The sequence below is a fragment of the Molothrus aeneus genome, chromosome 3, assembly GCF_037042795.1.
Source record: "Molothrus aeneus isolate 106 chromosome 3, BPBGC_Maene_1.0, whole genome shotgun sequence".
Classification (NCBI taxonomy): Eukaryota; Metazoa; Chordata; class Aves; order Passeriformes; family Icteridae; genus Molothrus; species Molothrus aeneus.
The window spans coordinates 111,037,444-111,063,769 of record NC_089648.1 but is presented as its reverse complement, the minus strand read 5'-3'; the positions used below and the strand labels follow the sequence as shown (position 1 = coordinate 111,063,769).

General features: G+C 46.9%; 1 protein-coding gene across 1 annotated transcript in view; it reads right to left on the bottom strand.

Annotated features, from left to right (window-relative positions):
- Window positions 1-9,253: 9,253 nt before the first annotated feature.
- KIF13B (kinesin family member 13B) overlaps window positions 9,254-26,326 on the bottom strand; it is a 69,831-nt gene continuing 52,758 nt past the window's right edge. The window contains exons 32-34 of the mRNA XM_066547618.1: window positions 18,705-18,767; window positions 16,269-17,241; window positions 9,254-13,769 (exon numbers count right to left, since the gene is read on the bottom strand). Coding sequence (XP_066403715.1) covers window positions 13,486-13,769; window positions 16,269-17,241; window positions 18,705-18,767 — 1,320 coding nt within the window. The 3' untranslated portion in view covers window positions 9,254-13,485. The remainder of the gene's footprint in view (window positions 13,770-16,268; window positions 17,242-18,704; window positions 18,768-26,326) is intronic.

Sequence of the window (26,326 nt, the reverse complement as noted above, 5' to 3'; positions counted from 1 at the left end):
CCATTAAGAATATTAAGCATTTGTTCCATTCCTCAAAGCACATTTGGCTTTGGATAGAATTTTTTTTTAAAGTCTGCCTGCTGATGAAGTTGCTGCTGTCTCTCTTTGACAGGGCTGTAGGGACAGGGTGGAAAAAACCCTTCAGGAGCTAACCAGAGCCAGGAATTCCTAATATCAACTCACTGACCAGGTTTCCCACTTCCTTTATGCATTGTGGACAGATCTTTTCAAGCCCAGCATGCCACAGACTGTCCCTGACACATCCAATCTGCTTGAAAACAGTTGGTGAAATTATGGAGCGAAAACAGCAGCAGGAGCATCTCCACCTCCAGGATAGGGGATGGAGTGGGATGAGTTTGGGTTTGGAATGGTGAAGGAATTCGAGATGTTGCTGGGAAGGGCCCAGGGGCATTGCACAGCATCTGGAACTGCTCCCTGAAAGGGGGAAACACCTTGGGATCTTTGTTGGTGAGAGAATTGGAGTGGTTTAGGAGCTGGAATTTGAGCCGTGCTTGTGTTCATTTTCTCACGGAGGTAGTTCAGAGAATCCTGGATTGGTTTGGATGGGAAGGGCCATTAAATCAATCCCATTCCCATTCCTGCCATGGGCAGGGACCTTCCACTGTCCCAGGCTGCTCCAAGCCCTGTCCAGCCTGGCCTTGGGCACTGCCAGGGATATCCAGGGGCAGCCACAGCTTCTCTGGGAATTTCATCCCAGCCACACCCTCCCAGCCAAGAATTCCTTCCCAATATCCCATCCATCCCTGCCCTCTGGCAGTGGGAAGCCACTCCCTGTGTCCTGTGCCTCCATCCCTTGTTCCAGTCCCTCTCCTGGAGCCCCTTTAGCCCCTGGAAGGTGCTGGAAGGTTTCCCTGCAGAGTTCCCTCTCAGTTCAACCAAACATTCCCACCTTGGCACACAGGAACAATTCAAGCAGTTCAATTCAGCACTTCCTTCCTTCAGAGCTCTTTACTTACACAAATCTTTCTTCTGTAGAGCTTTGTAAGTCTCAGTCCTCTTTTTCCAGGGCCTTGGAGAAAAATGCTCTTGAGATGTGGGAATGTTTATAAATCCATTGGATAGATGTGATAAATTTGTAAAGAGTGATGCAGAATAGAGAGACACTTTCAATTAGGGTTGGGTTTGTTTATTTTTATTTCTATTTTTATTTTTATTGTTATGAAGTAGATGGAAATAGGGAGTTTGCATCAGGATTGTGGGAGGCCACTTGACCTTCAGGGTCTTCTTGTAGGTGACACACTGGTCCCTTCTGGCCTTAATTGTAAATCTGTGACTCCAAAGAGATAAAACGTGTCTTTTACCTTTAGAACTTGTTCAGAATATTGAATAGTTTATAGAGATTTGAGTTCTGGAGGGGTTCTCTGCAGCAAGAACTTTCCATCAGAGAACACGTTGTGCCTTATGTCTCTAACCCCAGTTCCAGTTCCATACAATAAAAATCTTGCACCATTACCCCAAAAAAATCAGCATAAATACAATTTGATCAACTACCACCCTTTTATTGGGCTGCAGTGCCTCAGCAGCTGATTTCCACAAATGCCATTTTAAGAGGGCTTCAGAAACATCCCACAGCCAGCACAAGCCCTCTTGCTAAACTGAAGTCTCCTTATTTCCTCCACGGAGCCTGCATTCCTTGAAGGAATTCCTGTGGACTCTGAGCTCAACCCTCCTCAACTGCTCTGAGCCATTTGCTTCCCTCTGAAGTTGATTCTCAGTACTGAATTTGGCACATTATTTTCCCAGATTTCAATGCTTCTCATAGAAATAATTTATTTTATCTTGCATGCAAGCTCCAATAATCCCATTTTACCTGGTTTGCCTGTTCTGAAGTGCTCTGACCTGAAGCTGTTGTCCTTGCAGCCTCCTAGTGAGGGATTTATGTTGTTTCCACCCTATAAAAAGCAATTCAGTGTAGGGCAGAAACTTCCAAACTTTCTACTCTGGGGTTTCTCAGCTCTCAAACCCTTCCCCCTTCCCTCCTTGCAGTTGGGATGATTAAAAAAATCACAGAAATAGCAATTTTTAAGTATAATTTTTTTATTATTATTATTACTTGGTCTGTCTTCTTTTTTTTACTGGGAAGATTTGTTTACTGGGAGACATCCCCCTTTCCTTTGGCCTATTAGATGGTGCTGTATCCATTACTTACTTGAAGTATATATGAAATAAATAAGAACAATTTTATCTACTTTGGCCGGTTTAAAAACAAAAAATCAGCTCATAAATTCAGCCAGTTTACAGCAGGTTCTTCACTTGCACAATCCTGTGTGAATCAGGGGGTTGGACCATGGGAGAGGGACAAGGTGGAAATGGTTTTTTTTTTCATACAATCATGGAATGGTTTGGTTTGGAAAGGACCTTAAAGCTCATCCAGTTCCTGCCCCTGCCATGGCCAGGAACACCTTCCCCTATCCCAGGTTGCTCCAAGCTCCATCCAGCCTGGCCTTTTTTTGTTCCAGTTTATTTTGCCTTGCTTGCCCTTTGTGTTGGAACCTTAATTGGAGCAGTGGATTTTCCTGGCTTGGGTGCCTGCTTTTAATGTGGGTGTTTGGGACAGGATGCCTGGATTTGCACAGCTTTCCCAGGAGTCTGCTGCTTCCCTTGGACACTTCATTTATCCAGGGTTAGGGATCCCTCATTGCAGCCAGAGTAGCTTATTTTATTATTATTCTTATTGTTAATAAGAATAATAATAAAATAAGTAGCTTATTGTTATTATTATTATTATTCATAAGTTGGTTTAGGCTTGAAAAATCATTGGAAAATCTTGAAGTCAGTTTTCCAAATGAAAAATTACAGTGAAAACAGTTTGGATTTTGAGCTTCCCATCTTCCAGTGTTACCCACTGAATTTTCTGTTCCTTTTTTTTTTTTTTTTTTGCTTCTGTGTGAATTTGGATGTCATCCTGAGCCTTATGCTGACCTGAAGCTGGTTTTTGGTTGCTCTGAGGTCAGAGCCCTGTTTGGTCTTTCGGGAGTGACAAATTCCCCATTCTATCGCCCAGTAAAAACCCAAAAGCAAGATCCCTTTTTCCTTGCTGTTGGCTCCTGGAATGTCTTTCTGAATGTCATCAAAGCCTCCCTGATTTTGCTGCTGGAGTTCTGGATGGTTCTGGGCAGCATCTCTCCCCTTAGTGCTGCTGGCTGAGGCTGGGAGAGCCCCGCTGGAAATCAGATCCCGTGGGATGGCACAATGGGACAGGCTGTGCCCTTGGGGAAAACCCAGATTTAAACTCAGTTTAGCTCCACAGCAGTTCTGTCAAAGGGTGACGAGTCAGAGTCAGTTGTGGCCATGGGGAGCACCATTTTCCTGCCACATTGCCTTGGCTGTCTTCCTCTTGGTCTTCATGATCCTCCCAAAGCCTGGAAGTGGGAGATTTGTGCAGTACTTCTTTCATTTTAGGTTTTGTTTTTTCTTAATGTCGATTTAAAAAGTGCCTAAGTGAGGAACAGGACTCCAGAGTGAGCTGGAGGAATAGGATTAGACCTCATTTCCCTCTTAAGAAAAGAGCCCTCCCTGCATCCCTCCACACATCCCTCCAGTGAGTCCAGAGCCCAGCAGAATTTGGCTGGAAAAACTCCCCTGTTCTTCCCTCGTGCTGCCCCCCTTGGTTCTCAGTATTTTGGGAGGGATCTCATTCCTCAGCCAAACGTTTGCAATCTCTGGTCTGGGGTGGATGGCAAAGAGGATGGAATTCAGTAGGAAACTGCCTCTTGGATTGCAGATACAAAGAGCTCTGTGTGATAAATCCACCTCTAGAAAACCAGGTCTGGGTGGAAAAAGCTGATGTGCTTCTTTAATCGCCTCCTTTGGAATCACAGAATGGTTTGGGTTGGAAAGAACCTTAAAAATCATCCAGCCATGGGCAGGGACACCTCCCACTATCCCAGGTTGCTCCAAGCCCCATCCAGCCTGGCCTGGAACATTTCCAGGGATGGGGCAGCCAGAACCCCTCTGGAATCCCAAAGGCAGTTTCTTCCTATATTCTTAATTATTTCTAGGTTTATCATAGTGGCACCTGCTAAACATTTTGTCCAAATAACCCTAACTATTGGCAGGTGGTTATAATTTTGTAAAGGTGAGAATTCTATGTGGGTTTGAAGAATAGAGGTATCAGTGATAGTTGAAAATATTTCATTAAAGGAGGATTTCTTCTGACCACAGCGAGAGGAGGTAACAGAACACTATGAAGGAGTTGTAGTAACACTTGAGGGTTCAGCAAATGAAAGCAATCCGTGTGTAAATGTTTTATTTTTCGTTAGCAACAAAATCTTCTCACTCCGACAACATCTGAGGTGGGAAGGCCTGGGAAAGGACTGTTGGCAAGGAAAGCTGTGAGGGCATCTCTGCAGAGGGCAGGAACTCAGCCTCTGGGGAGTGGATGGGTGCTGATAGAAGCAGTGATCCCGTGGGAATCCATTGCTGGGGTCCTGATGGAAATCAGGACATTTCCTGATGGAAATCCACTTTTTTAGTGGAGCCTGTGGCACACACAGACCTTGGCCCTGCTCCGAGATGCCTTTTGGAAGTGAGATTTTCCCTGAGCAGTGATTGTCACTGTCAGTGGCTGTTGGTGACAGCAGATGGATGCTGTAGTTGAGTGTTGCAAGCCCACGAGTGAGGGCACAGTGGAACAACCTCAGAGCCACACAGGAACAACAAAACCCCAGTGAAGGCCGGGGAGGTTCTCACATCCAAATTCCGTGTGCCTCGACTTTGTCCCACTGTGCTCTCGGCCCAGGGGCTGGTGCCAGCCGTGCATCTCCTGTCTGGGCTGTGCTGGATGGCTCCAGTTGCCTCCTGTCACTTCAGTGTCCCCAGATCCACCAGTGACCCCCCAGAGGAGCCGTGTCCCATCCCTGCCCTGTCCGTTCCTCCTCTCCCACCCAGCTGCTGCTTTGCCCCAGCTGGGCCCTGTGTCTCATCTGCTGTAGGTGTCCTGCCTACCTCAAGAGGTAACCATGGGATCCTGGAGTGATGTGCTCATCCTCTGGTCGGTTTTCCATGAGCACTAGCACACACTCACACTCACACTCACACTCACACTGGAATGTATATTCTCCTTACCCCCCCCAGCCCCCAAATAACCTCTTGACCTGATCCTTGCTGTAGCCACCACCAACTCCTCTTGCAAATTGGATGCTGCTTTAAATGTGAAAACAAATGTTCAAGAAGCTATAAAACCTGAATGAAAGCTAAAGCTGAATTTATAAAGCCTTGTTGCATATGAGCCAAAAGTGCAAAAAGCTCTATATAATGAACTAACCTGCCACTCATATAAATATAAATATATATAAATATATTAAAATCAGACTGTTCTACAAAATTGTGTATTTGTATTTTTGTGTACGTACAATTTTCTGCTAAGCAGAAGGAGGATGTAGTATAGGATGATGTGAGAAGAGATTTTGTTTAATCATATTTCTTTGTTACTTATTTTTGTTAACATCCAGATGCCTGTCTTTGTCTTATGTGTATGACACTGTTCCAAAGGTGCAGTATCCCTCTCCTGCCGTGTGTCCAACCTCCTTCCTCCACAGGGAACGAGTCAGGTGATGCCCCTCATCATCATCATCATCATCCTCATCATCATCATCATCATCCTCATCATCCCCTTCAGATCCACCCTGGTCTTGATCATAGAGGCTGCTCGTTCAGCTGAAAGATGAGATGTTTCATTCCCCAGCTCCTCTTCGTGGTGAAGTTGAATATTCATGTTCTGGTTGGCTCCTCTGCACGTAGTTGTTCCCTAAACACGTTCCCATGGCCTGCTGCTGCTCCTCAGCCTGACATTTTAGGGGAAAAAAAAATGGATTGGATAGGTTGGGAGGGAGGATGGGCAGATCCTCGTGGTGGGAAGTTGCTTGTGGAGAAGGAAGTGCTGGGGTGGTCCCGGGGTGAACCTCAGTCCCACCCCTGGGGCATGGAGGAAGCACCTCGTGTTCCCCACGCTGGCTGCTCATGGAGGGCTTGACTGTCAGGAAGGAGGGCTGGGGAGTGATGGGTTGTAGCTCTCCCTGTGCCCCCTCAGGAACATCCACCCCTGGTGGCTCTGGGGCTCTTTGGCTCTTTGGGAAGGTTGGAGCAGCTCTGAGAGGGGCCCATCTGTTCTTGCCAGATGCCCTTGCAGTGAAGGCCCTGAGTGTTGAGAAGAGCATCCCAAACTCTTCTCCCAGTCACTGCCTTGACCTGCAAGGTGCTGGTAGCTCCCTGTGAGGAGAAAAGGAACAGTGTAGGAAACCTGAGAGCCCTTGGTGTGCTTGGGAATTGTTATTTATCCATCACAGAGAAACAAAGGGCCAGAGGAGACTGGATAGAACAGGATGTAGTGGAGTAACTGATGGGAAGCTTGGAGCAGATGATGGAAGTTCACCTTCAGTCCCACCATAGCCCCTTGAGGAAACTGGTCCAGCCTCCCTCCCAAGTGCAGGTGAGGGTCAATATCCATCACACCTGCACCTGGCAGCAGCTGCTGTGAAGATGAACCATCAACCTCTCCCCTTGTGCCCTTTTGGGTTTTTTTTTCAGTTTAATCCCTGTCTTTGTCAGAGCTGACCCGTGGCCGGGGGAGGGCGATACTGCACCTTTCTACGTAGGGCTCATATTTATAACAATGTGTAATGACTGTAGCAAAAGTCCTTGTTTCTGTATGTGAATGGACAGAGAAACAAGTGCTCTATTGTATTGATTAAAATAGTTCAAATGAGTCCTGTATCATTGTATCTCCTATTCTGGATTAGTGCCTTTTGGACAGTAGACTGTTCTGTAATTAAAATGTAGTATAACTGCTTTTTTGTACAGTTTTGTTTTAATAAAACTTTTTTTTAATTTGTGTTTATTTTAGTATTGTACCTATTAGAAAATAAAAACGTATAACTCAACACTGACCCTTCTCTTCTGTCATCCTTTTTGTGCAGGGCTTGTCTGAGACCTAAAATGTGTCCTGAGAGCAAAGTGAATGTAGAAAATTTGGATTTGTTTGGGGAAAAATTAATTCTTTGTGCACTCCCCCTTTGGAAGGGATGAAGGTGGTGGGGTGGTGGATTTGGAGCAGTGGAGTCACTTGGAATGTGAGCCATGGGTTGATTCCAGAGACCTTTTGGGGCAGTTTCCACTCAAAGGAGATGTTGAGAGTGGAGTTTTCCCTCCTTTGCCTGGGGTTTGTCCCAGGTACAAGTTCTGGCCATACAAAGGTGCTGTGTCCCCTTCCCTTTGGGAACCTCCCCCAGCAGGCCCCCAGAGCCTCAGGAAGGGCCCTGCGAGCCCCATCCCAACCATCCACGTCTCCTGCTGAAGCAGCTGAGCTCTGGAGGGAGCAGACCTTGTCTGACAAACCAGAAGATGCTGAATTATTGAGAAGCCCCAGGCAGGAGGGGCTGTGGCCGCCCTTTGGTCCTGAGCAGCTTGGGGGGGTCTCAGAGAGGATTTATGGGGTGGGAAGAGCTTCCTCAGAGTGGGAAGAAATTCCTGCAGGAGGTGTGGAAGCTGAGCTGGGTGGCAGAGAAGACACAAAGTCACAGGAATTGATTCATTCGGTGAAATGGTGCCCAGGTCCTGCCATCCTGGTTAAAATCAGGATGTGCAGCTGTGGCTGGGGGGTTTGCTCAGGATGGACACCCCAAAACAGGGAGGAAGGCAACTCTGGAGGGGTGCAGATGATTAATAATGAACTTCAAGGGGGGAAACACCTTTCAGACTGCTCCTTGTGCCTCTCAGACATCAAAGAGGGGGATAAAATTTATCTTAACCCTCCCCATCATCAGCTGCTAGAGCTGCTGTGTTTGCAGAGGGAATTTTCTGGAGAGAGGAGACTGGGGATCATGGAATCCCAGAATGGTTTGGGGTGGAAGGGACCTCAAAGCTCATCCAGCCCCACCCCTTGCCACCTTCCACTGTCCCAGGCTGCTCCAGGTTCCATCCAATCTGGCCTTGGACACTTGCAGGGATGGGAAAAACACTTCTGGGGTGTCTGGCAACATCTGGCATGCTGGATGAAGCCCACTCCCTCCTTCACAGCTGAAAACCAGGAATAAAGTAAAAGCTCCATTTGGAGATGTTTTAAAAAACACAAGAGGAATAAATCCACGTTGGAGGTCTGTGCTTTGCAAAGAAGCTGCACTTCCAGCTCTTTGTGCCTGCTTTGGTGGGAAACCAGATTGATCGGGGAAAAACCAATAATTTCTCACAGGTTGGTGTCCAAAGGTGAGCAAAACACCCTTGGAAATGTGCCCAGCCCGTGGCAGGGCAGCTCCTCTCTCCACTCAGGGTGAAGCCCAGGAGCTGCTGCCTCCCATAGCAAAGTGTTTGAAGCCAAGCGAGGCCGATGGAAGCGGTGTTAATTTGAAGGAAAACGGGGAAAAGAGGTGTTCTTTGTTAGTTTTGGAGGTTTTAAAAAAATTATTTTCCTGCTCTTTTTGATGGGAGTCTTTTCAAGCCAGCTTTGGCTGCAGAACAGAACGTGGCAGCGTGGGGAAGGTGCCACAGCCACCTTCCGGGAAGAGCGAGGTTTGAACAAAGTGATGCTGCTTCAAACAGCTCCTGTGTTTCAGCCAAAGAGGTTTTTTTTTTTCTTTCAGAAGGTAAAACATAAAAGGGAAGTGGCTTTAAAGGAAAAAAAAAAAGCTGTTTTCGTGTGCTGATTGCAAGACAGTGCTGATAAAAATATCCTTTGCTCGCTGAGTTTCAGTGGGGATGGGGAGGATCAACGCGGTGTTTGTTGCTTTAGAAAAAAGCCAAGATAAACTGAAAAGCTACACAAAATAATCCCAGTCAAACCCTGCCTGTTGTTTCCAACATGAAGCTGCATGGTGCCAAAGAGAAAGGAAATGATGTGGCCCAGGCAGGGGGTTTCAAGGACATCATGAAATGTTGAGGGGGGGTCTCATCGCCCTGAGGCCTTGGCAGGGTTGGATGTGGCAGCTCCCTGAGGCACTGACCTCCTGGAGCAAGGCAGAGAAATCCTTGGGATCCTCAGACCACTGTGAATATCAGGAAAAAATTCTTTCCCAAAAGGGTGGTCAGGTACTGCCACAGCTGCCCAGGGAATGCTGGAATCACCATCCCTGCAGGGATTTAAAAGCCCTGTGGATGTGGCACTTGGGGACACGGGTCAGTGGTGGCCTTGGCAGTGCTGGGGAACCACTGGAATCAATTTTGGAAGCTTTTCCAACCTAAACTATTCCTATTCTAAACATTTTGGTGCCATGAACTGGAGCAACAAAGCACAGACATCCCAGCTCTAAAGAAGATGTTTATTCAGGTCCTGCAGGCGGCATCGCACGTATGATACAATATTACAGTCATTTAGTATGGTACAGAAATAATTAAAAACTTTACAGCTCATTACAAAGTCTCTTTGGATTTCAGCTCATTTAAAGTACACAGAGCCCCTGCAGGGTCTGACCCTGGCAGGGCCACACGAGCTCCCGGGGAACCCAACGGGATCACGGCTTGGGAACGGTGGAGAGGGCAGAAACCAAAGACGGACACGGGAGATGGAGCAACAAGACACTTGATCGTGACCCCACTGGAGGTGTTGTGAAGTGTGACCAGCCCACACCGTTCCTCACCACCTCATTCCCTAAAATCCAGGCACCCCGAGGCTGCAGCCCTCACTGCTGGCCCCGGGATAAGGCACTGGGAAAACGAAATGTTGTGCAAAGAACCGGAGGAACCAGCGGTGGGAGCATCACCATGGACAGGGCTGGACAACACCCAGGCCCTGCTCAGGTGGGGTCCCACCACTCTGGGGAGGAATGAGGGGGGTTCTGCCTTTGTAGGAGATGGTGTTGAACGTTCCACCCCAGCCAAGGACAAAGCCCTCTGTTCAAGGACCCGGGCGGTGCCACCACACAGAATTTGCTTCTCTTCGTTTTCCTCAACTCAACAACATCATGGAACAGCAAAGGGCCAGAACCTCGGGATGAACAGGCTTGATTTTGGACATGGAGATCAAAACACCTCAAGAGCTGAACCTAACACAGGAAAAAGCCGTGGCTTGGCTTGAGAAAACCCCAGAAAGTCCCTCTGAGCAGCCTCCTCTTGGCTGGCTTGGTGCCACAGACACCCTGTGGGGAGGAGGGACCCCCAGCCCTGCAAACACAGGGGGGATGGAGCCTTTCCAACCCAACAATGCCATTTCCCAAGAATCTGAGACCCACCCACAATTCAGGGACACAGCCAGCAGGACTGAACCCCCGAGAGACACCAGAGGAGATGAGACACTCGATACAAACGACACTCGCCCGCATTAAATCTTCTTCTTCCCTGTATAAAGTGCATGAAAATCTTGGAAATATCTGCATAGCTATTCACACACCAGCCTCAGTGCTGGGTGGTTCCAGTTAACAGCACCTCCTCCTTTAGGCTGAGAGCAGAGCTTTTCTAATATTATCAGTAAAAAATAGATATTATTACCTCCATGATGATTTTTCCCTCTTTTCTGGTCAATTGGCTTAACTGGGGTGAAGTAACAGATGGCTTTGAGTAAAGGAATGTGCACTCACTGTGCCAAAAATCTGAAAAACACCTTTAGAAAAGACCTCACTTGCCCAGGAAAGCTGTGAGGGAGCAGGAGAGAGTCAGGGAATCCTCCAGGAACACCCTCATGGCCAAATTTGATGGTTTTGGCTTTCTGGAACTTGTGCTGCATCAGGGCGATTTTAGGGTGCCATGTGAGGAGAGGTTTTGTTTCCAAAGTCAGGGGAAGGGATGAAAAGCAAGAAAGCTCTGAGCAAGGTCCTCCCACCATGAAGGCACCGTGGGCTCCTCGTGCTCTTCCTGGAACCACCCCAGCCCTGCTGGACAGATTTGCTTCCAGAAGCAGTTATCCCAGAGGAGGGATATCCCATAGCTATCCCAGAGGAGGGATATCCCATAGCTATCCCAGAGGAGGGATATCCCATAGCTATCCCAGAGGAGGGATATCCCACAGCTGTCCCAGAGGAGGGATATCCCATAGCTATCCCAGAGGAGGGATGTCCCACAGCTATCCCAGAGGAGGGATGTCCCACAGCTATCCCAGAGGAGGGATATCCCATAGCTATCCCAGAGGAGGGATATCCCATAGCTATCCCAGCAGGTGTGGGCTGCTCTAAGCACCCTTCACATCCCTCTCTGTGGTTCTGCAGCACAACTGAGGGTGGGAGGAGAGGGAATCCAGCCCCTGGCCACGTGTCCCAGGTGTGCAAACACCAAACCACGGCCAGGGCTGGAGCCCAAACGGGCCAGAGGAGTTTATAACCAGCAGCAGAAAACAGGGAACCACCAACCCAGCTCCTCCCCTTCTCTCCTGCAGCCTGGACACCTTTCCCTGGGGAAATCCTGGATTTCCAGCACAAGAAAAGAGGCTTCAAAAGGACTTGGAGGTTCCTCCCTTTGCATCTCCCCCAAAGGGGCCACTGAGCAAGCAGGGAGGAGTTTTAAAGACATCCCTAAACCCGAGTATCTGAAATGCTGAGACTAAAAACACACAACTCTGGGGAGGGGCTGCTTCGCGCCAGCTTCTTCCGGCAGCACATCAGAACAAAGTGCAATTAAAAACACGGTCAGGGTGGAGTTCAGGGAACCAACAAGGCAGTGTAAGAGGCATCAAATTAATTAGTGGGTGGTCTTTCATTGGCAAGACTCCTCAGACCCCAAAAGGAAGAGTTTCACTGTATGGGTTGCGTTCATGAAACCGGTTTTAATTTTAAAACCCGGGATTTCAGCATCAGAATTCTTTACTACCAAATTCCTCCCCCATCGTGGTGTGGATGGACAGGAGCTTCGTGCAAAGGGAAAAAGAGGGAAAACTGTACACTAAAAATATCTTTAAAAAGCTGCTCTGTACATTTTATATTAAGATTTCTTGAGGAAAATTTAGGAAACACTGAAACTACTTACACCAAGCTGGAAGGATACACAACCCCTGGCAGTTCTACGCAGGCTGCATTGGAACCCAGCCCGCTTATTTCTGCTACAGATTAGTTTCTATTTTAATTTTATTCCTTCTGCATAAATGATATTAATTACAGTAAATCAGCATAATTATCTCCTTCACTAAGCATCCCTATCTCCTTTGATACCAATGGAGCTTTTCCTTGGACCTCGGAACCAGATGTTTAAGGCACTTGGATACCCACGGGCAGCGACTGGAGAGATATTAAAGTTTAATCATTAATTTAGCATCCTAAATAGTCCCCACGTAGATAAAACATCTATTGCTCAGGCTGTCCAATCCCCCCGTGATGACTAAACAAGATACAAACAGCTCAAGATAAAAAAATCTGTGGCTTTTCAGGATTTGATAGGAAAACCACTGTTGGCCGATCCGTGCGTGGACACACAGACAGGGATACATCCCCTGTGCCACAGGCAGCTAAAAACCAGCCACAAATAAAATCAAGTTTTATAAAAGCCAGCCCAAACCTCCCCCTTTCCAAGAGAGAGGCTGGTTCTGGGGATGACAGAGGCACCTCCTCTTTGGATCGGCGCTCGAGACGGTGCTGGGAGAGCTCCTCTGTGGGGGATGATTGTAAAGCGCAAACATTTCACGTTTTAAAAGAATAAATAAAAATAAATAGACTGGATTGATCCTGTTATGAGGACAGAGACACCCTGCTTGGCAAAATTCCGAGTGTCTCCAAAGGCTGGGTGGGAACAGGGGAGCACTTCAGTGCTGACACCTCTGCTAAAATCCTCTTGGCCCACAGGGAGGAGCCAAGAAGGTCCTGCCACTCTGGGGCAAGTGAGAGAGGGGATCCTGTCATGGTGAGAGCAAACATTAAATGGACCAAAAATCAAAAATAAGACAGAGCTGGCCATGGGCTTTCTCCCATTCCCAACAAACCAGTGGGGAAGACCACACTGCTTTCCACAGGAGAGTGGGATAACGGGGCAGTGATCCAAACAGGCACTGGGCCCAGCCTCATAACCCAAGGGCTGCTGCTTCTGTAAATAAAGGGACTTTAGGGGTTCTTTATCTCCAAACAAAGTTCTGCTTTCACTTTTCTGCCCATCTGGAATCATTCCCACCTTGCCCTTTCACGGCGGATTACACGATACTGACACAGCTCTTACGGAATTACAACAGAGCTGTTGCTGTGGGGAGGCTCTTCAAGAACTGCCCTGCACTTCCAGGGAAGCACTGGTGCCTGGGGAGGATTTTGAGGCTGTTGGGAATCTGTGGTTTGACCGATTTTCCTCTGAAAGGAGGAAGAGAAGGAGCTCATTACACCCACCCAGCGCCGCGCGCCGGAACCGGCTGCCGTCGGCTGCCCCCGGAGGCGTCAGGATTTGGGACAGGAAACGAAGGATCCAGCACCACGACGAGGCAAAGAATTATCATGTCAATCACCCAGAGCAGAGAGAACAAACCCTTCATTAGTGTTTGCCACCAACTGGAAGTTGGGATGGTTGGTTTCGCTTCCCGAAGCCACCGGCTCCCCCGGCCGCATCCCAGGGCGTTTGCTGGGCTGGGATCTCTCAGTTTGCCCAGGATTTTCGGTTCTCTGCGTTCTTCTGGCTCTTCTCCAGTCTCAGAGTGGATCCTCCTTCTGCCTTGGCCAGGGCTGTGAGGGAGGCCAGGTTGGAGGCTGACCCGGAGAAGTTCCCGCTCCTCCTGTTCTCCGCTCCCTGCAGCCTCAGGCCGGAGCTGCGGCGCCGCGCGGGGCCCGTGGCCCTCCTGACCCTACCCGGCTTCACCAGCAATCCATAGCCCGGGTTACACCTGAAATACTGCTTCCCCCCGATGGAGCCGTCGTTCTTGCCTGCAACAAGACAATCAGAGTGGTTTGGGAAGGGTTAAATCCCATCCTGGTCCAACCCGGCACCTTCTGCTGTCCCAGGTTGCTCCAAAACCTGTCCAGCCTGGCCTTGGACACTTCCAGGGATGTGGAAGCCACAGATTCTCTGGGCCACCCTCACAGGGAAGGATTTTTCCCTACAAAATGGGGTTTATTCTGTGCAAATTGGTGCTACTGCACCCAGAGAAGGAGGCAAGGAAAACGTGCTGAGAGGGGGAACAAATGGTCCTTAAAAATACACCATGGAGGGAAAACTTCCCTGCTGAATCCCAGCAAGTGCCTCTGAATGGGACACTCTGCCTTGTCCTTTCTTCCCAATTGCTCTCTAATTTCTCCAAAAGTGGTAAATAATCACTTCTGTTACCAAAGTACTGGGAAGGAAGGAAAAGCAGACATTTAAAGAGCTTTTGGCTTTCTGAGCTGGTGTTTGAAGTTGAGGATTGTCATTCTTGCCAGGTTGTAAACCGTCCATAGAACAGGAAAGGTAATTTCTCTGCGCTGGTGCTGTTGAGATCTTTCTATTCCTCATTTTAGATCATTTAAAATTCTCAGGGGAACTGTTCAGGGATTACTCCCATCCATAAAGGGAAGGTGGAAAGATCCAACAGCCCTTTAAATGATACTGAGTCACAGGTTTGGCTTTTGGGGTGTTTCCTTCCTCCTTCCACCAGCAGCACGTTGGGTCCAATGTATCCTCACATGGCCAGGACTTGGGATTTCCATGTCCCTGAAGTTCTATCCCTGTTTGCAGCGTGACAAAGACACCACTCTGTGACCACCTTCCCCAAGGGAAGCTCCAGATGTGCTCCAACAAATCAGGGTCTTATTCCTTGTGGAAACAGAAGGGGGTGAAAAGAAACATTCCAGCAACATCAGCAGCAGAGTCCTCAGCAGGCCAAAAATCTCCTTACTTTTCCATGGAAGCTGCTCCATAGAAATGTTACTGGGATGTTACAGAATCAGCACTGGAGCAGCCTGACAGAGGGAGGGTGACCTTCCAAAATTGAAATGAATCTGTAAATATATATATATATTTTTTAAATTTTATTTTATTTTTTAATGAGGCACGAACCCAAGACTGAGGAACTACTACAGCTTGCAAAAGGATCAAGAGCTCCAGTTTGCTTTCCAGGGTGGAAAACTCCAGAGAGTTTTCTGAAAGCAGCTGGGAAGTCACTGCCCAGTTCAGCTCTGATGAGGACATGGGGAGGGCACAGGGAGATTTGGGATTTCTGGATCCTGGACAGTGTTGTGGTGGATGAACTGCTCCAACCCCAAATGTGCAGCAGGGAGGAGCGTGGGCTCCCTGGGATGTGCTGATTCACCACCCAGCCTGGGAATGCTGCACTTGGCTGAGAGGATTGGAATAAGGAGTTTTTCATGCCCTGGGTAACCCAAATTCTCTCACTGTCACTGCACTTCTCCTGGATTTTCCACTGGCACTCCCTGACTTCCCCCAATCCTGGAGAGGAAAGGGGTTGGGAAGCCTGGACTCCAGCAGGGATCAATCCCAGCCATCATCTTCCTCTCCTCTCCTCTTGTGCTGGAGACAACCCATTCCCATATCAACAGGAGCAGCCTCCCCAGGAACTGCATCCTGGTTTCCAAAAAAATCCTGGAAACACTAAATTCTGGGAATTCCACAGCTGTACAGAAAAGAGTCAGGCAGGGATGAGATGTGAGATAGTGAAAGAAACCTCAAATTACCTGTATCACCTGGTGGTCAGGGGATGATTATTTCCTACTGCTTTTCACATATATAGGGATGTATATATATATATATAGAGTGTATATATAGTATGTGTATATTTATATACATATACACTATATATATACTCTATATATATAGCATGTATATATGTGTATGTATATATTTATATATAGTGTACATACATATATAATGTGTGTATATATACACACACACACACACACTATATATATATATATACACACACAGAAATAGTCTTTTGCAATTTTAAAGCTTACTTTAAAATAAAATCCCATTACCTCTTAATACCTATTAAGAGACTTTGCAACTCATTTAGCCTAAATGTCCCTTTGAGCTAAATCCCACAACTCCTGTTGTGCTTTGAACACCCTTATCCTCACAGCAGAAGCCCAGGAGAGAATCCTATGGACACAAGGCTTGTCCTGCAGCTGCTGCATGGAAGAGGAATCCTGATTCCTACTTCAGTGTGAGAAGCCAAAGAAATGACTGAAAAGGGACAGTCAGGGATCACAGAATGGTTTGGGTTGGGATCTCAAAGGGGTTGGGAGTGAGAGCAAGTCTGGAAAAAGATCACAGCAAGGAAGACCTTTTACATTCCCCTTTTCAAAATGCCTCCTGCAATGAGCAATAAACCCCCCAGTGGGTAATAAACCCCCCAAAAAAGCAGCTTTAAGATGAGCTCTGCCAGCTGGGACACACCAGCTGCTTCCCACCTGACCCAGGGGATGTTTTACCTGAAGGCAAATCCAGCTCCACACCAACCCATGTTCCTTCCTGGAAGTCTGTGGGCCCAATGTACCTAACAGTGCCCGTCTTATTGGTGCCAACTGTGACATATTCTCCCTCTTTCAGCCACTCAGGAATTTCGTTGGCATCTTCAGAGTCAGAAATCACCTCCAGTTTTTCCTCTGCTGTCTCTGACCCGTTGTGGTTCAGTCCACGGGCACTGGAGGTGCTCTTTTCTCCTTCCTGCTGCTCTTCTGTGCCCAGGGAACTGGTGGGGTCTGATCCCAGCATGCTGGTGAAGGATCTTAGCTCTGATGTTTTCACCTTCTGGATTTTGAAGGGCGAGGCTGCAGCGCTGGGCTGGTCGGGATGAGCTTTGGGAAACCCCAGTTCTGAAGCCCCAGTGGATGTTTCCTTTTTCCTGGCTGGTCCTGCTGACTCCACTGATTGTTTGGATATTGACTCCTTTGGAGTGGAGGTAGAGAGAAGAGGTTTTGCAACAGTGGCTGCAGTGGCATCGTTCCCCTGCTCGCTGGGACAAGGAGAAGTGCAAGACTTTCCATTCACTTCAGGGCTGTCCCTCTGTTTGGGGGGAGCACTTGGAAGGCTGAAGGTGGGGGGATTCTCCCTCTTTGTGGCCAGAGAGCTCTCAGGAGCCCTGTCCTGCACATCAGAAGGGACCTGAGCCGCTGCAGGAGCAGGGGAGTCACTCCCTGCAGGTGTTGGACCTCCCGGCTGAGCCACAGCGTCGCTTCCCGCTGCCAGGGCCTCGGAGAGGGTGGCTGTGGAGACACTGTGGGAAAAATACCCACTGGAGGCTTCACTCAGGGGGCTGGGAGGTCCCTCCTGGCAGTCCTGGGCCTGGGTGTCCCCTGTGGGCTGCTGCAAAGGCACTTTGGGTGTCTTCTCCAGACACTTGTCCGCCTCGGGCGTCTGCGCCGCCGTTTCCAGCGGCTGCTTTGCTGCTTCCTCTTGGTTCATCTGAAACACAGGGGGAGAGGGGCTGTGTTATCCAAAATACCTGGGCTAAAAGCACAGATCCCAGACCTCTGGCAAGCACCAAGGCTTTGAGCTTATCTAAATCCCTGTGTAGCTGCCATCTGCAGAAGATGGAAGCTGATCCCCAGTCAGCCCTGCCAGCGTGGAAGGATTGTCAGCTCACTCCTCCCATTAGTAAGGGAAGTGTCAACCCCAAGAAATACACTCCCCAATATTTACTGAAGAATTATTTATATTACAGGACTGGTCATTTGCTGTTTGAACAGCAGGATTTATATGGAATGGGAAGCAGCCATGATCCATAAGTCTCTCACAGTTATTTGGCTTAACCCACAGGGTGGATAAATCATCCCCCTGCACCTAAACTGTCATTTCTGTCCCCATTTCCAAATGCCATTCCCACCTCAGAGCCACCAGCACCTTGCACTTCCAGAGGATGAAATTAACTGCACCTCATGAGATTAACAGCCCATTTCAGTGATGTATTTCTTGGCTGTAAAGTTTACTAAATCTGATAGATCAATATCTTTTGCCAGCACATGTACTCTAAAAGATTAGGATGTCTCTAAATCTCTTTGGGAAGGAGGGAGGGGGAAGAGTGCTAATAGGAAGGGGGGTGGAAAAAAAGAGGTTGGAAAAGGGCAGATTTGAACAAATCCTGTATCAGGTGAACATTTTTGTTTATTATTCACAATTTTGTGATTTCTCCCATCTAGTGTCCCAAACTACAGGATTTTCAGCTTATTCCCAAAATGCCTTTTCCACTGGAAACTTAAGCAGCATTTGAAGAAAGAGGGATTTGACTGGATTACTAGAATTTCAGAACCAAAGGTTTGCTAAGTAAAATGTAATTAAAAAAAAAAAAAGTTTTTTTTTTTTTTAAATATTCCAGCAGATTAAAAACATATTGTTCACTTTTCTATGGCAAGGGTGGTGTCCATCTGGACTCAGGAGCTTTGCTCTTTCTCTGGATTTTCCCTTTGGATAACACAGAGTTTTCTAAGACAATAAAAGCACAGTGGGAGGAAGCTGATGTGCTGCTCAGGAGAGTGAAGTTCTGCTGCAAAGTGGGAGATCACAGGCTCTATTTTCTCTCCAGCTTAGCAAGAGTTTTTCCATGATATCACGACAAAAATGGGGAATTAAGCTCCACACTTAGAATAGCCACATCCTGCTTATAGACACTGTCAGAGCCTAGAAATTTTCCTTTTTAAAGCAGCAAACCAGCTAAATTTCAGCTAATTATCTGCTAATGCTTTCAAATATCAAAGTGGAAGCAGGAATAGGAGAGGAGGCTTTACCAGGACCTGAAACACCCAGCAGAATTTCACTGTCTCACAGCCAGGCAGCAGCACAAGTGCAACAGGTTTTAAACAGCTGAAGCTTTGGCCACCTCTGGCAGGTGAATATAAAAATTTTATCCTCACATCTTGGGATGTGCTCACCTGTTTTATCCTTGCAGCACTGGCCTCCAGACTGGCTGACTGAACCATAATTCGTGGGACAGCCTGGGGGGAGGGAAATGAAGAGAATCAGTCAATGACAGGATTAAATATTGGCAAACTGGTAAATGTTAAGGCTGGCATTTGAAATTTTGGGATCCCAAGCAAAGCTTTGTCATGAAAGGATGGAAAACTAAATTTTCAGTGGCTGAAATGGAGTTTGTCAAAAAAAAAAAAGAGGGAGAGAGGCTTTTTACACAGGCAGAGGGAATGGTTTTAAGCTAAAAAATATTTAGATTAGATATGAGGATAGAATTCTTCCCTGTGAGGGTGGAGAGGCCCTGGCACAGGGTGCCCAGAGAAGCTGTGGCTGCCCCTGGATCCCTGGAAGTGTTCAAAAACCACCTGGATGTGGCACTTGAGGACATGGACTGGTCCTGACCATGGGGGTGGTGCTGGACTTGATCTTCAAGGTGTTTTCCAACTTTAAGGATCTATGGTTTGATCTCCAGAATTTTTCTCCTTTTCCAGTCTCTAAATTCAGTTTGGATCTGAGCATTATTGGCTTTAACACAAAAAGGAAGGCAGAATCCATGTCTGTGCATCCCCTTTTCCAGGAGGACATTCCTCCTGGCACTGACAATGAATGGCCCTCGCTTGCTCCATATTCAGGTTTTTATGTTGCAGATTTGAAGTAATCCCTCTCCTGAGAGCAGAGCAGCACATTGTGACACCTGATATAAATCTGAGGTTATGCTGTTGGCTTGGGCTGTCGCACAGGAGGGGAAGGAGCCACCAGATCAGTAGAGAACCCCAGGAAAAGGAACATGAAGAGAAGGAGAGAGGAGAAAAAGGCAGAAAAATCTCTTTAGCACTGTCAAATAATGCACTGCAAGGGCAGGTTCAGGCTCTGAGGGGCAGAGCTCCTTAAGGCAGACACATTACACAATTTGGGAGCTGCCTGCTTTTATTTTTTTATTATTTTTTTCCCCCAGGGATTCCTTCTGTACAAACACACAGGCAGTGCTCAGCTCCCAGACAAGTGATTCCCAGAACTCAGCACTGAAATCTTCCAGCTGAAGAGTGAGGAACCTTCTCTTGCATCCCTTCTAAGCCCAGTAAAGCAGGGATATGACTGATCTTACCCCCAAGAGGAATAAACATGGGAGAGAAGGGCAGCTTTTATTTATACAGAGATTGTGCCAGGCATTAAAAAACCAAAATGCTTCAAGGTAGAAACTAAAAAGACAAAAAATGGACAAAACCCCGAGAGGGTCACCAAATAAATTTTTTAAAGACATTAAAACTTCAGTTCAATAAAAGGAAGCAGGAGGGGAGGGGTTTTGGCTTGTTCCTAAACCTGCTAAATGAAAATTCACCCCTGGAACAGGGTTCAGAGCAAACTGGCTCTGTTTGGGGTGCACAAGTTTGTGCATTTTGAGATCCTCACTCGGTCAGGACCTGGGGCTCCAGGAAGTAGATGGAATAGAATAAACCAATGAAGAACCCCTGCAAAGTTTAGGTTTTATAAAATTTGGCCAGCCTTAATATCCAGAAATAAGAACTCAGAATTGGAATAAGGAAAAGTATTTAAAGCAGTTAAATCAATGCCTTTGATTCCCTTTTCTCCCTTTAAAAAAACAAATAAAATGTTTGTTTGGGTTTTTTATCTCTCAGAAAAAACCAATGAAGAACCCCTGCAAAGTTTAGGTTTTATAAAATTTGGCCAGCCTTATTATCCAGAAATAAGCACTCAGAATTGGAATAAGGAAAAGTATTTAAAGCAGTTAAATCAGCTTCTTTGATTCCCTTTTCTCCTTTTAAAACAAATAAATAAAATGTTTGTTTGGGTTTTTTATCTCTCCAAAACCTCCAATCTTACAACTTGCAAATCCCCAAAAATCTAAAAATCCAGTTGGCATCACACAGCAAAAGAAAGAAAACCATTAGGCTTTAATCACTCCTCATCCAATTCTCCTCCTGAAAGGATGACAGATCGCCAAACTACAGAAAATGTGCCATGCAAAGTTTAGAAAAGCAGGGAGAAAAAAGGAATTCTGAGGGTGCTGACAAGAAGCAGCAGGGCAGGAAACCCCTCAGAGGGCACCACACCAGACCTGTGGGATGAAATGCAGTCAAATTCCTTGGGGAGGAGGCTGAAAACAAAGTGTTGGGACTATCTGGGAAGACACTGCTGGATGAAAAATATTTCTGGATCCAGAGCCAAATTCTATCATTAAATGTTTGTAGGCAGTGGCTGCTAAACTTGATGTATCTATTTATCCAGGAGCCTTTTACAGTGATGGATTCTGGCAGAATTTCTTCAACCAAGCTGACAAAACACAAGAGTGAGGGAGAACATGAAAGCTTTGCACTTTAAAGCATCTTTGATTGTCTTCTCCTAAGAGCTGCTGCTCTGTGCAGGGAGGTGATGAGGATATAAAAAGCTGCACATGCCCAAGGTGGGTGCACTCACATCCCAGAAATCCCCCAAGGGCTGGGATGGTCCCACACTTTGGGCAGCAGGGGAGGAGAGGGGGGGGATTCTGCCCCTCTCAGGTCAGACCCCACCTGCAGAGCTGCCCCAGCCCTGGGGCCAACAGCAGAAGGACCTGGAGCTGCTGGAGAGAGACCAGAGGAATCCACAGAGATGCTCCAAGGGCTGGAGCCCCTCTGCTCTGGGGCCAGGCTGGGAGAGCTGGGGGTGTTCCCCTGGAGAAGAGAAGGATCCAGGGAGAGCTCAGAGCCCCTTCCAGGGCCTAAAGGGGCTCCAGGAGAGCTGGAGAGGGACTGGGGACAAGGGATGGAGGGACAGGACAAGGGGAAATGGCTTCAAACAAAAAAAAAGTGGAGATTTGGGTGGGATATTGGGAAGGAGTTGTTCCCTGTGAGGGTGGAGAGGCCCTGAGGTTGCCCAGAGAAGCTGTGGCTGCCCTGGATCCCTCAAGTGTCCAAGGCCAGGCTGGACAGGGCTTGAAGCAACCTGGGATGATGGAAGGTGTAAAGGTGTCCCTTGTCCTGTCCCTCCATCCCTTGTCCCCAGTCCCTCTCCAGCTCTCCTGGAGCCCCTTTAGGCCCTGCAAGGGGCTCTGAGCTCTCCCTGGAGCCTTTTCCAGACTGAGCACCCCCAGCTCTCCCAGCCTGGCCCCAGAGCAGAGGGGCTCCAGCCCTTGGAGCATCTCTGTGGATTCCTCTGGACTCTCCACAGCTCCACGTCCTCCTGCTGCTGGCCCCAGGGCTGGGGCAGCTCTGCAGGTGGGGTCTCACCTGAAGAGGGCAGGGGGTGGGACTGGGTGAGCTTTAGGGTTCCTTCCAACCCAAACCATTCCAGGATTCCATGGTGATTCTATCAATCTTAGATTTTTTTTTTTTTGCCATTTTCTGCTCACTGAGAGGTCCCTTTGCACCATCTCTGAGGTGACCAAAGGAGAGCCCAACCTGCCACACTGGTGAGCTCGAAGAGCAAAAGCATTTGTGTGTCACTCCCCAGTTACAGAGACACCAACATTAATCCTGAATGAACATTTTTTTATCCCATATATTCCACATCTATAGAATGGCCACCTCTTCAAAGAGCTCAGCAGAACACATTTGGTATTTCTGTGTCATTAAGCACTTTGTGAAATGCCTCTGGCAGCAGTGACTGATGCCTTCAGTGCAAAGCCTTTGATTTGGTGTCACTTGGATGAAAATCCCTCAGCATTAACACTCAATATGCAGAAAGTTCAGTGGCATTTAAGAGAACAAATCAGGCCAGTGCAGCCAAGAATTGCCCTGTGAATGCCAGGAATGGCTTAGCCAAGGTTGATACAATCCTAAAGGGATTTTATCCCAAACCTCCACTGTTCTTTTTGCTTTCCCATCCCCAGACAGGAGTGGCTGAGCCCAAGGGACCCTCCCACTGACAATGTTATGGAGCCATCGCTATTTAACAGCAGCTACTGGGAACTTCTGCAGCAAAACAGAGATTTAAATCCATTAAACAGAGATTTAAATCAGTTTGGAGCACTCAGGATAAAATATTTCCACGAGGTGTGCATGGGAATGCAGGGAGGAATCCAAAAATTCCCTAGTACACTGTCCCCAAAAAAAGATTCCACCTTTAAAAGGTACCTCCCTGCCCCAACAATATTCATCTTGAAACTTATTTTAAAATTGACTGCAAAGTCATTAATCACTCAAATATAGAATCTCCCACCTTCCACAAGGAGATCTGAAATCCAGTGCAAGTTAATTTGTTGGGGTTTTTTTTTGTGTTTGCTCATTTTCTTCTCTAAACACACCCTGTATTTAAATATTAACCCAAACAACTCCCTCTTATTTCACAGTCCCTATGTGAAATGTCTCAGCCTGTAGTAAGACATCAGAATTCCCCACTTCTAGTACAATTTATACAAAATTACCCACACCATTTCCTATGCAGCTCAATTACTTCGTTTCTAGGTCCTGGCAGATTAAAAGAGTAATTCATACCCATTTTTAAGTTAGTTTACAAAGAAATTCGAGTGGTTTGAAACTTCCAAAACCAGTTTTCCACACTCATTCTCATCAAAAACTATTTGTGTTTGAGGATGACAGGGAAAACTGAGCTCAGAAAGAAATCAAAACACCAACAACTGAGTCACAAGGAGCCACACGAGCTCTGCTGTGCAGCTCTGCTGACTGCAGCATCCAAATGATTTTTCACTTGGAACTCTGAAGGAAAAAAAAGCCTTCAAGATGTTAAAGAAGGTTCTCTGAGGCCACATTATTTACATTTGATTAAGGAATGTCAGTTCTAGCAATTATACTGTGCACCAGGCCCATCCATGAAACTGTTATTTTTTAATGGACTGCCAGGAAAGGGTTTTGTCTATTTAGAAAGCCTTTCATTAACTGCATTTCATTAGTTTTTAAGATTAATTTCTATGCCTGCATCAGAAGGTGGAAGGAAAAGAAGTGACAGCTGCCCTCTCCATGTGGCTACACCATAAAGCAAAAATGAATTATATGGAAATTCAAAGAGTTTATATTTTTTTGTTTTATTTTAAGTAAATCTGTGACTCAAGATCTCTCTCTCTCAAGACATCTGAGCATCCAAAAAGATTCTTGGATAGGAAGGTGACCAAAATCCACTCACCAAATTGGCCACAGTAATTTCCTTCTGCCACAGCAATGCCAAAAACCCAGAAAGTGGAATTTGATATGTCCATTTTTAATGTCAGCACCCAGTGATGCCCTGAAATGTGATTACACAGGCAGTTCCTGGAGAGCCACACGGGGTCACAAGGGAAAAGAACAGGAATTCTGCTTGGGGCACACTGGGAAAGCCTCAGCATGTGAATAAAAAAAGAGGGATTTCAATTCCTGCATAATATAATTAAGCACAGGCAGATGAAACTCTGCTTCTCCCTCCACCTGCATATTTTAAACAAGGATTTTAAGCTTCTCCCCATCAGCAGGGAGGGTCAGAAGGCTCCAAATCTTACACTCTGGTTCTCAGCTTTTTCAAGAATGGGCTGGGAAAATAAAAAGCAATTCCAGCCATTGAGAAAGCTTTAAATTGTTGGGGTTTTTTTTATTATTTACAGACTACTAGCAATTAATTTAAAGGCACCAGATAAAGGAGAAAAGAGGCATTTTCTAACTTTAAAGTATATAAACAGCTTCATCAGAACCCAATCTTTTAGGTACATAAACAGCTTCATCGGAAGCCATTCTGCAAGTTACATAAAGAATCCTATTATGCCAAATTAATTCAATCTAACTAATTAGAGAGCAGGAAGTTCTTTCAATTATTTTATGTGCTGTCTGAGAAACACACTTGAATACGAGAGCAGATTTCATTAATTGCGGTTCATTATTCTCCAGATTAGTTACTAAACTTGCAGCAGAAGGTCAAAGACAGCAATTTTGTTCACTGCCACCACCTTGACTGGGATGTCTCTGCCTTTTTTTTTGTTTTTGAAGCACAAGGACCCACTCCAAACAAGGGGAGATCACTTTGTAAAGGTAATTTTGGGTGGGCTCGCCCACTTTAATGTTGATGCTGCTCCAAGCAATGGGCAGGACTGAAATAAAAAGCTGCTAAAATAATTTAAAAAGTGTATTTTAATAATCACTGATCAGGACTGATCTCCTTTTTTACCAGCACGGGATCAGAGATTTGGTACCACACCCACTTGGAATAGTCATGGTGAACTTAACTCCAAACCTGGAAAAAGGTTCAGTCCTGTTCCTTGGAAATCTGCTTTTCATGGAATCATGGAATATCTTGAGCTGGCAGGGACCCACAAGGATCACTCAGTGCAAGCCCTGGCCCTGCACAGAGACCCCAACAATCCCACCCTGAGAGAGCTGTCCAATCCCTCCTGGAGCTCTGGCAGCCTTGGGAATGTCACCATTCCCTGGGGAGCTGTTCCAGTGCCCGAACACCCTCTGGGGGAAGAACCATTTCCCAAAATCCAACCTGAATCTCCCCATATCTCAGGTCCCAGCCCAGGAAAGGATGATTCAGATCCTCCCATCCCCTTTGTCATTTCAATTCCTGAACCTTGCTCTCCCAAATTGTTCTTTACAGCAACAAAACTCCAGCAGTTCCCAGTTAAGGGTCAGATTCCTTTGCAATTAGAGCCAAGAAAGTCCTTTAGGCTTTGCCTCTCCCTTACAGGATTTTCTCCCACCTTGCACATTCATTTATGTCCCCTGCCACTGTGCACTGAAATTTCCTTCTCCCACAGCCTTGGAGGTGCTGTTCTGCATTCCCTGAGGCTGAGAAAGATCTCAGAAAAATTATCAGAGCTCAATTTTGGTGTCCCCTCCGTGGCGCAGTTTCTCCAGCTCCACAGGAGTTCCTGGCTGCCTGGAGTGACCCCCTGAGCCCCCCATGTCCCCCTGTGTCCCTCAGCCATCCATCACCACCCCCAGCTCAACTCCCATGCCCACATTTGCATCCTCAGGCCATTAGAAAGAGGCAGCACTGGAAATTATGGGATGGGATGGGATGGGATATTGATGATCTTCAAAAGCCAGATTTGCTGTAAAGGCACCTCTTCATTTTTGTGCTGGAGCTGATTTTGGGGCAATTCCTTCTGGTTTTTTTTTTCTGTCTTCTGTGTATCTTTCCTTAGGGTGGGATTAGGAAAAGGTTTTTTCCCCAGAGGGTGTTGGGGCACTGGAAGAGCTCCCCAGGGAATGGTGACATTCCCAAAGCTGCCAGAGCTCCAGGAATGTTTGGACAGGATGGGACTTTTGGGGTGTCTGTACAGGGCCAGGGCTTGGTCCAATGATCCCTGTGGATCTCTCCACCTCAGGAAATTCCACAATTCCCTGGGATTGCTGACAGCAGTGAAAAAGCCCCATTTCCCTATGGATAAAGCTGCAAGGAATTTGTAAAACCTCTTAAACCATGGAGGCGCACTTGCAATACAGCTGATTTGTTCCATTGCAAAACTTGAAAGTAGAGAAAAAATCCAACATTTCATTACATTACACAGACCCACTGGTCATGGAAACCCTGAGCTGCTCTCCAGTGCAAGCACTGAAGCACCACCCACTCCTCTTATTTTTTTTAAAATAACAAAGCATTAATAGCATTTTCCCTATTATTAAAAATTGCTGAGATCATGACCTGGTTGACTTTCCAT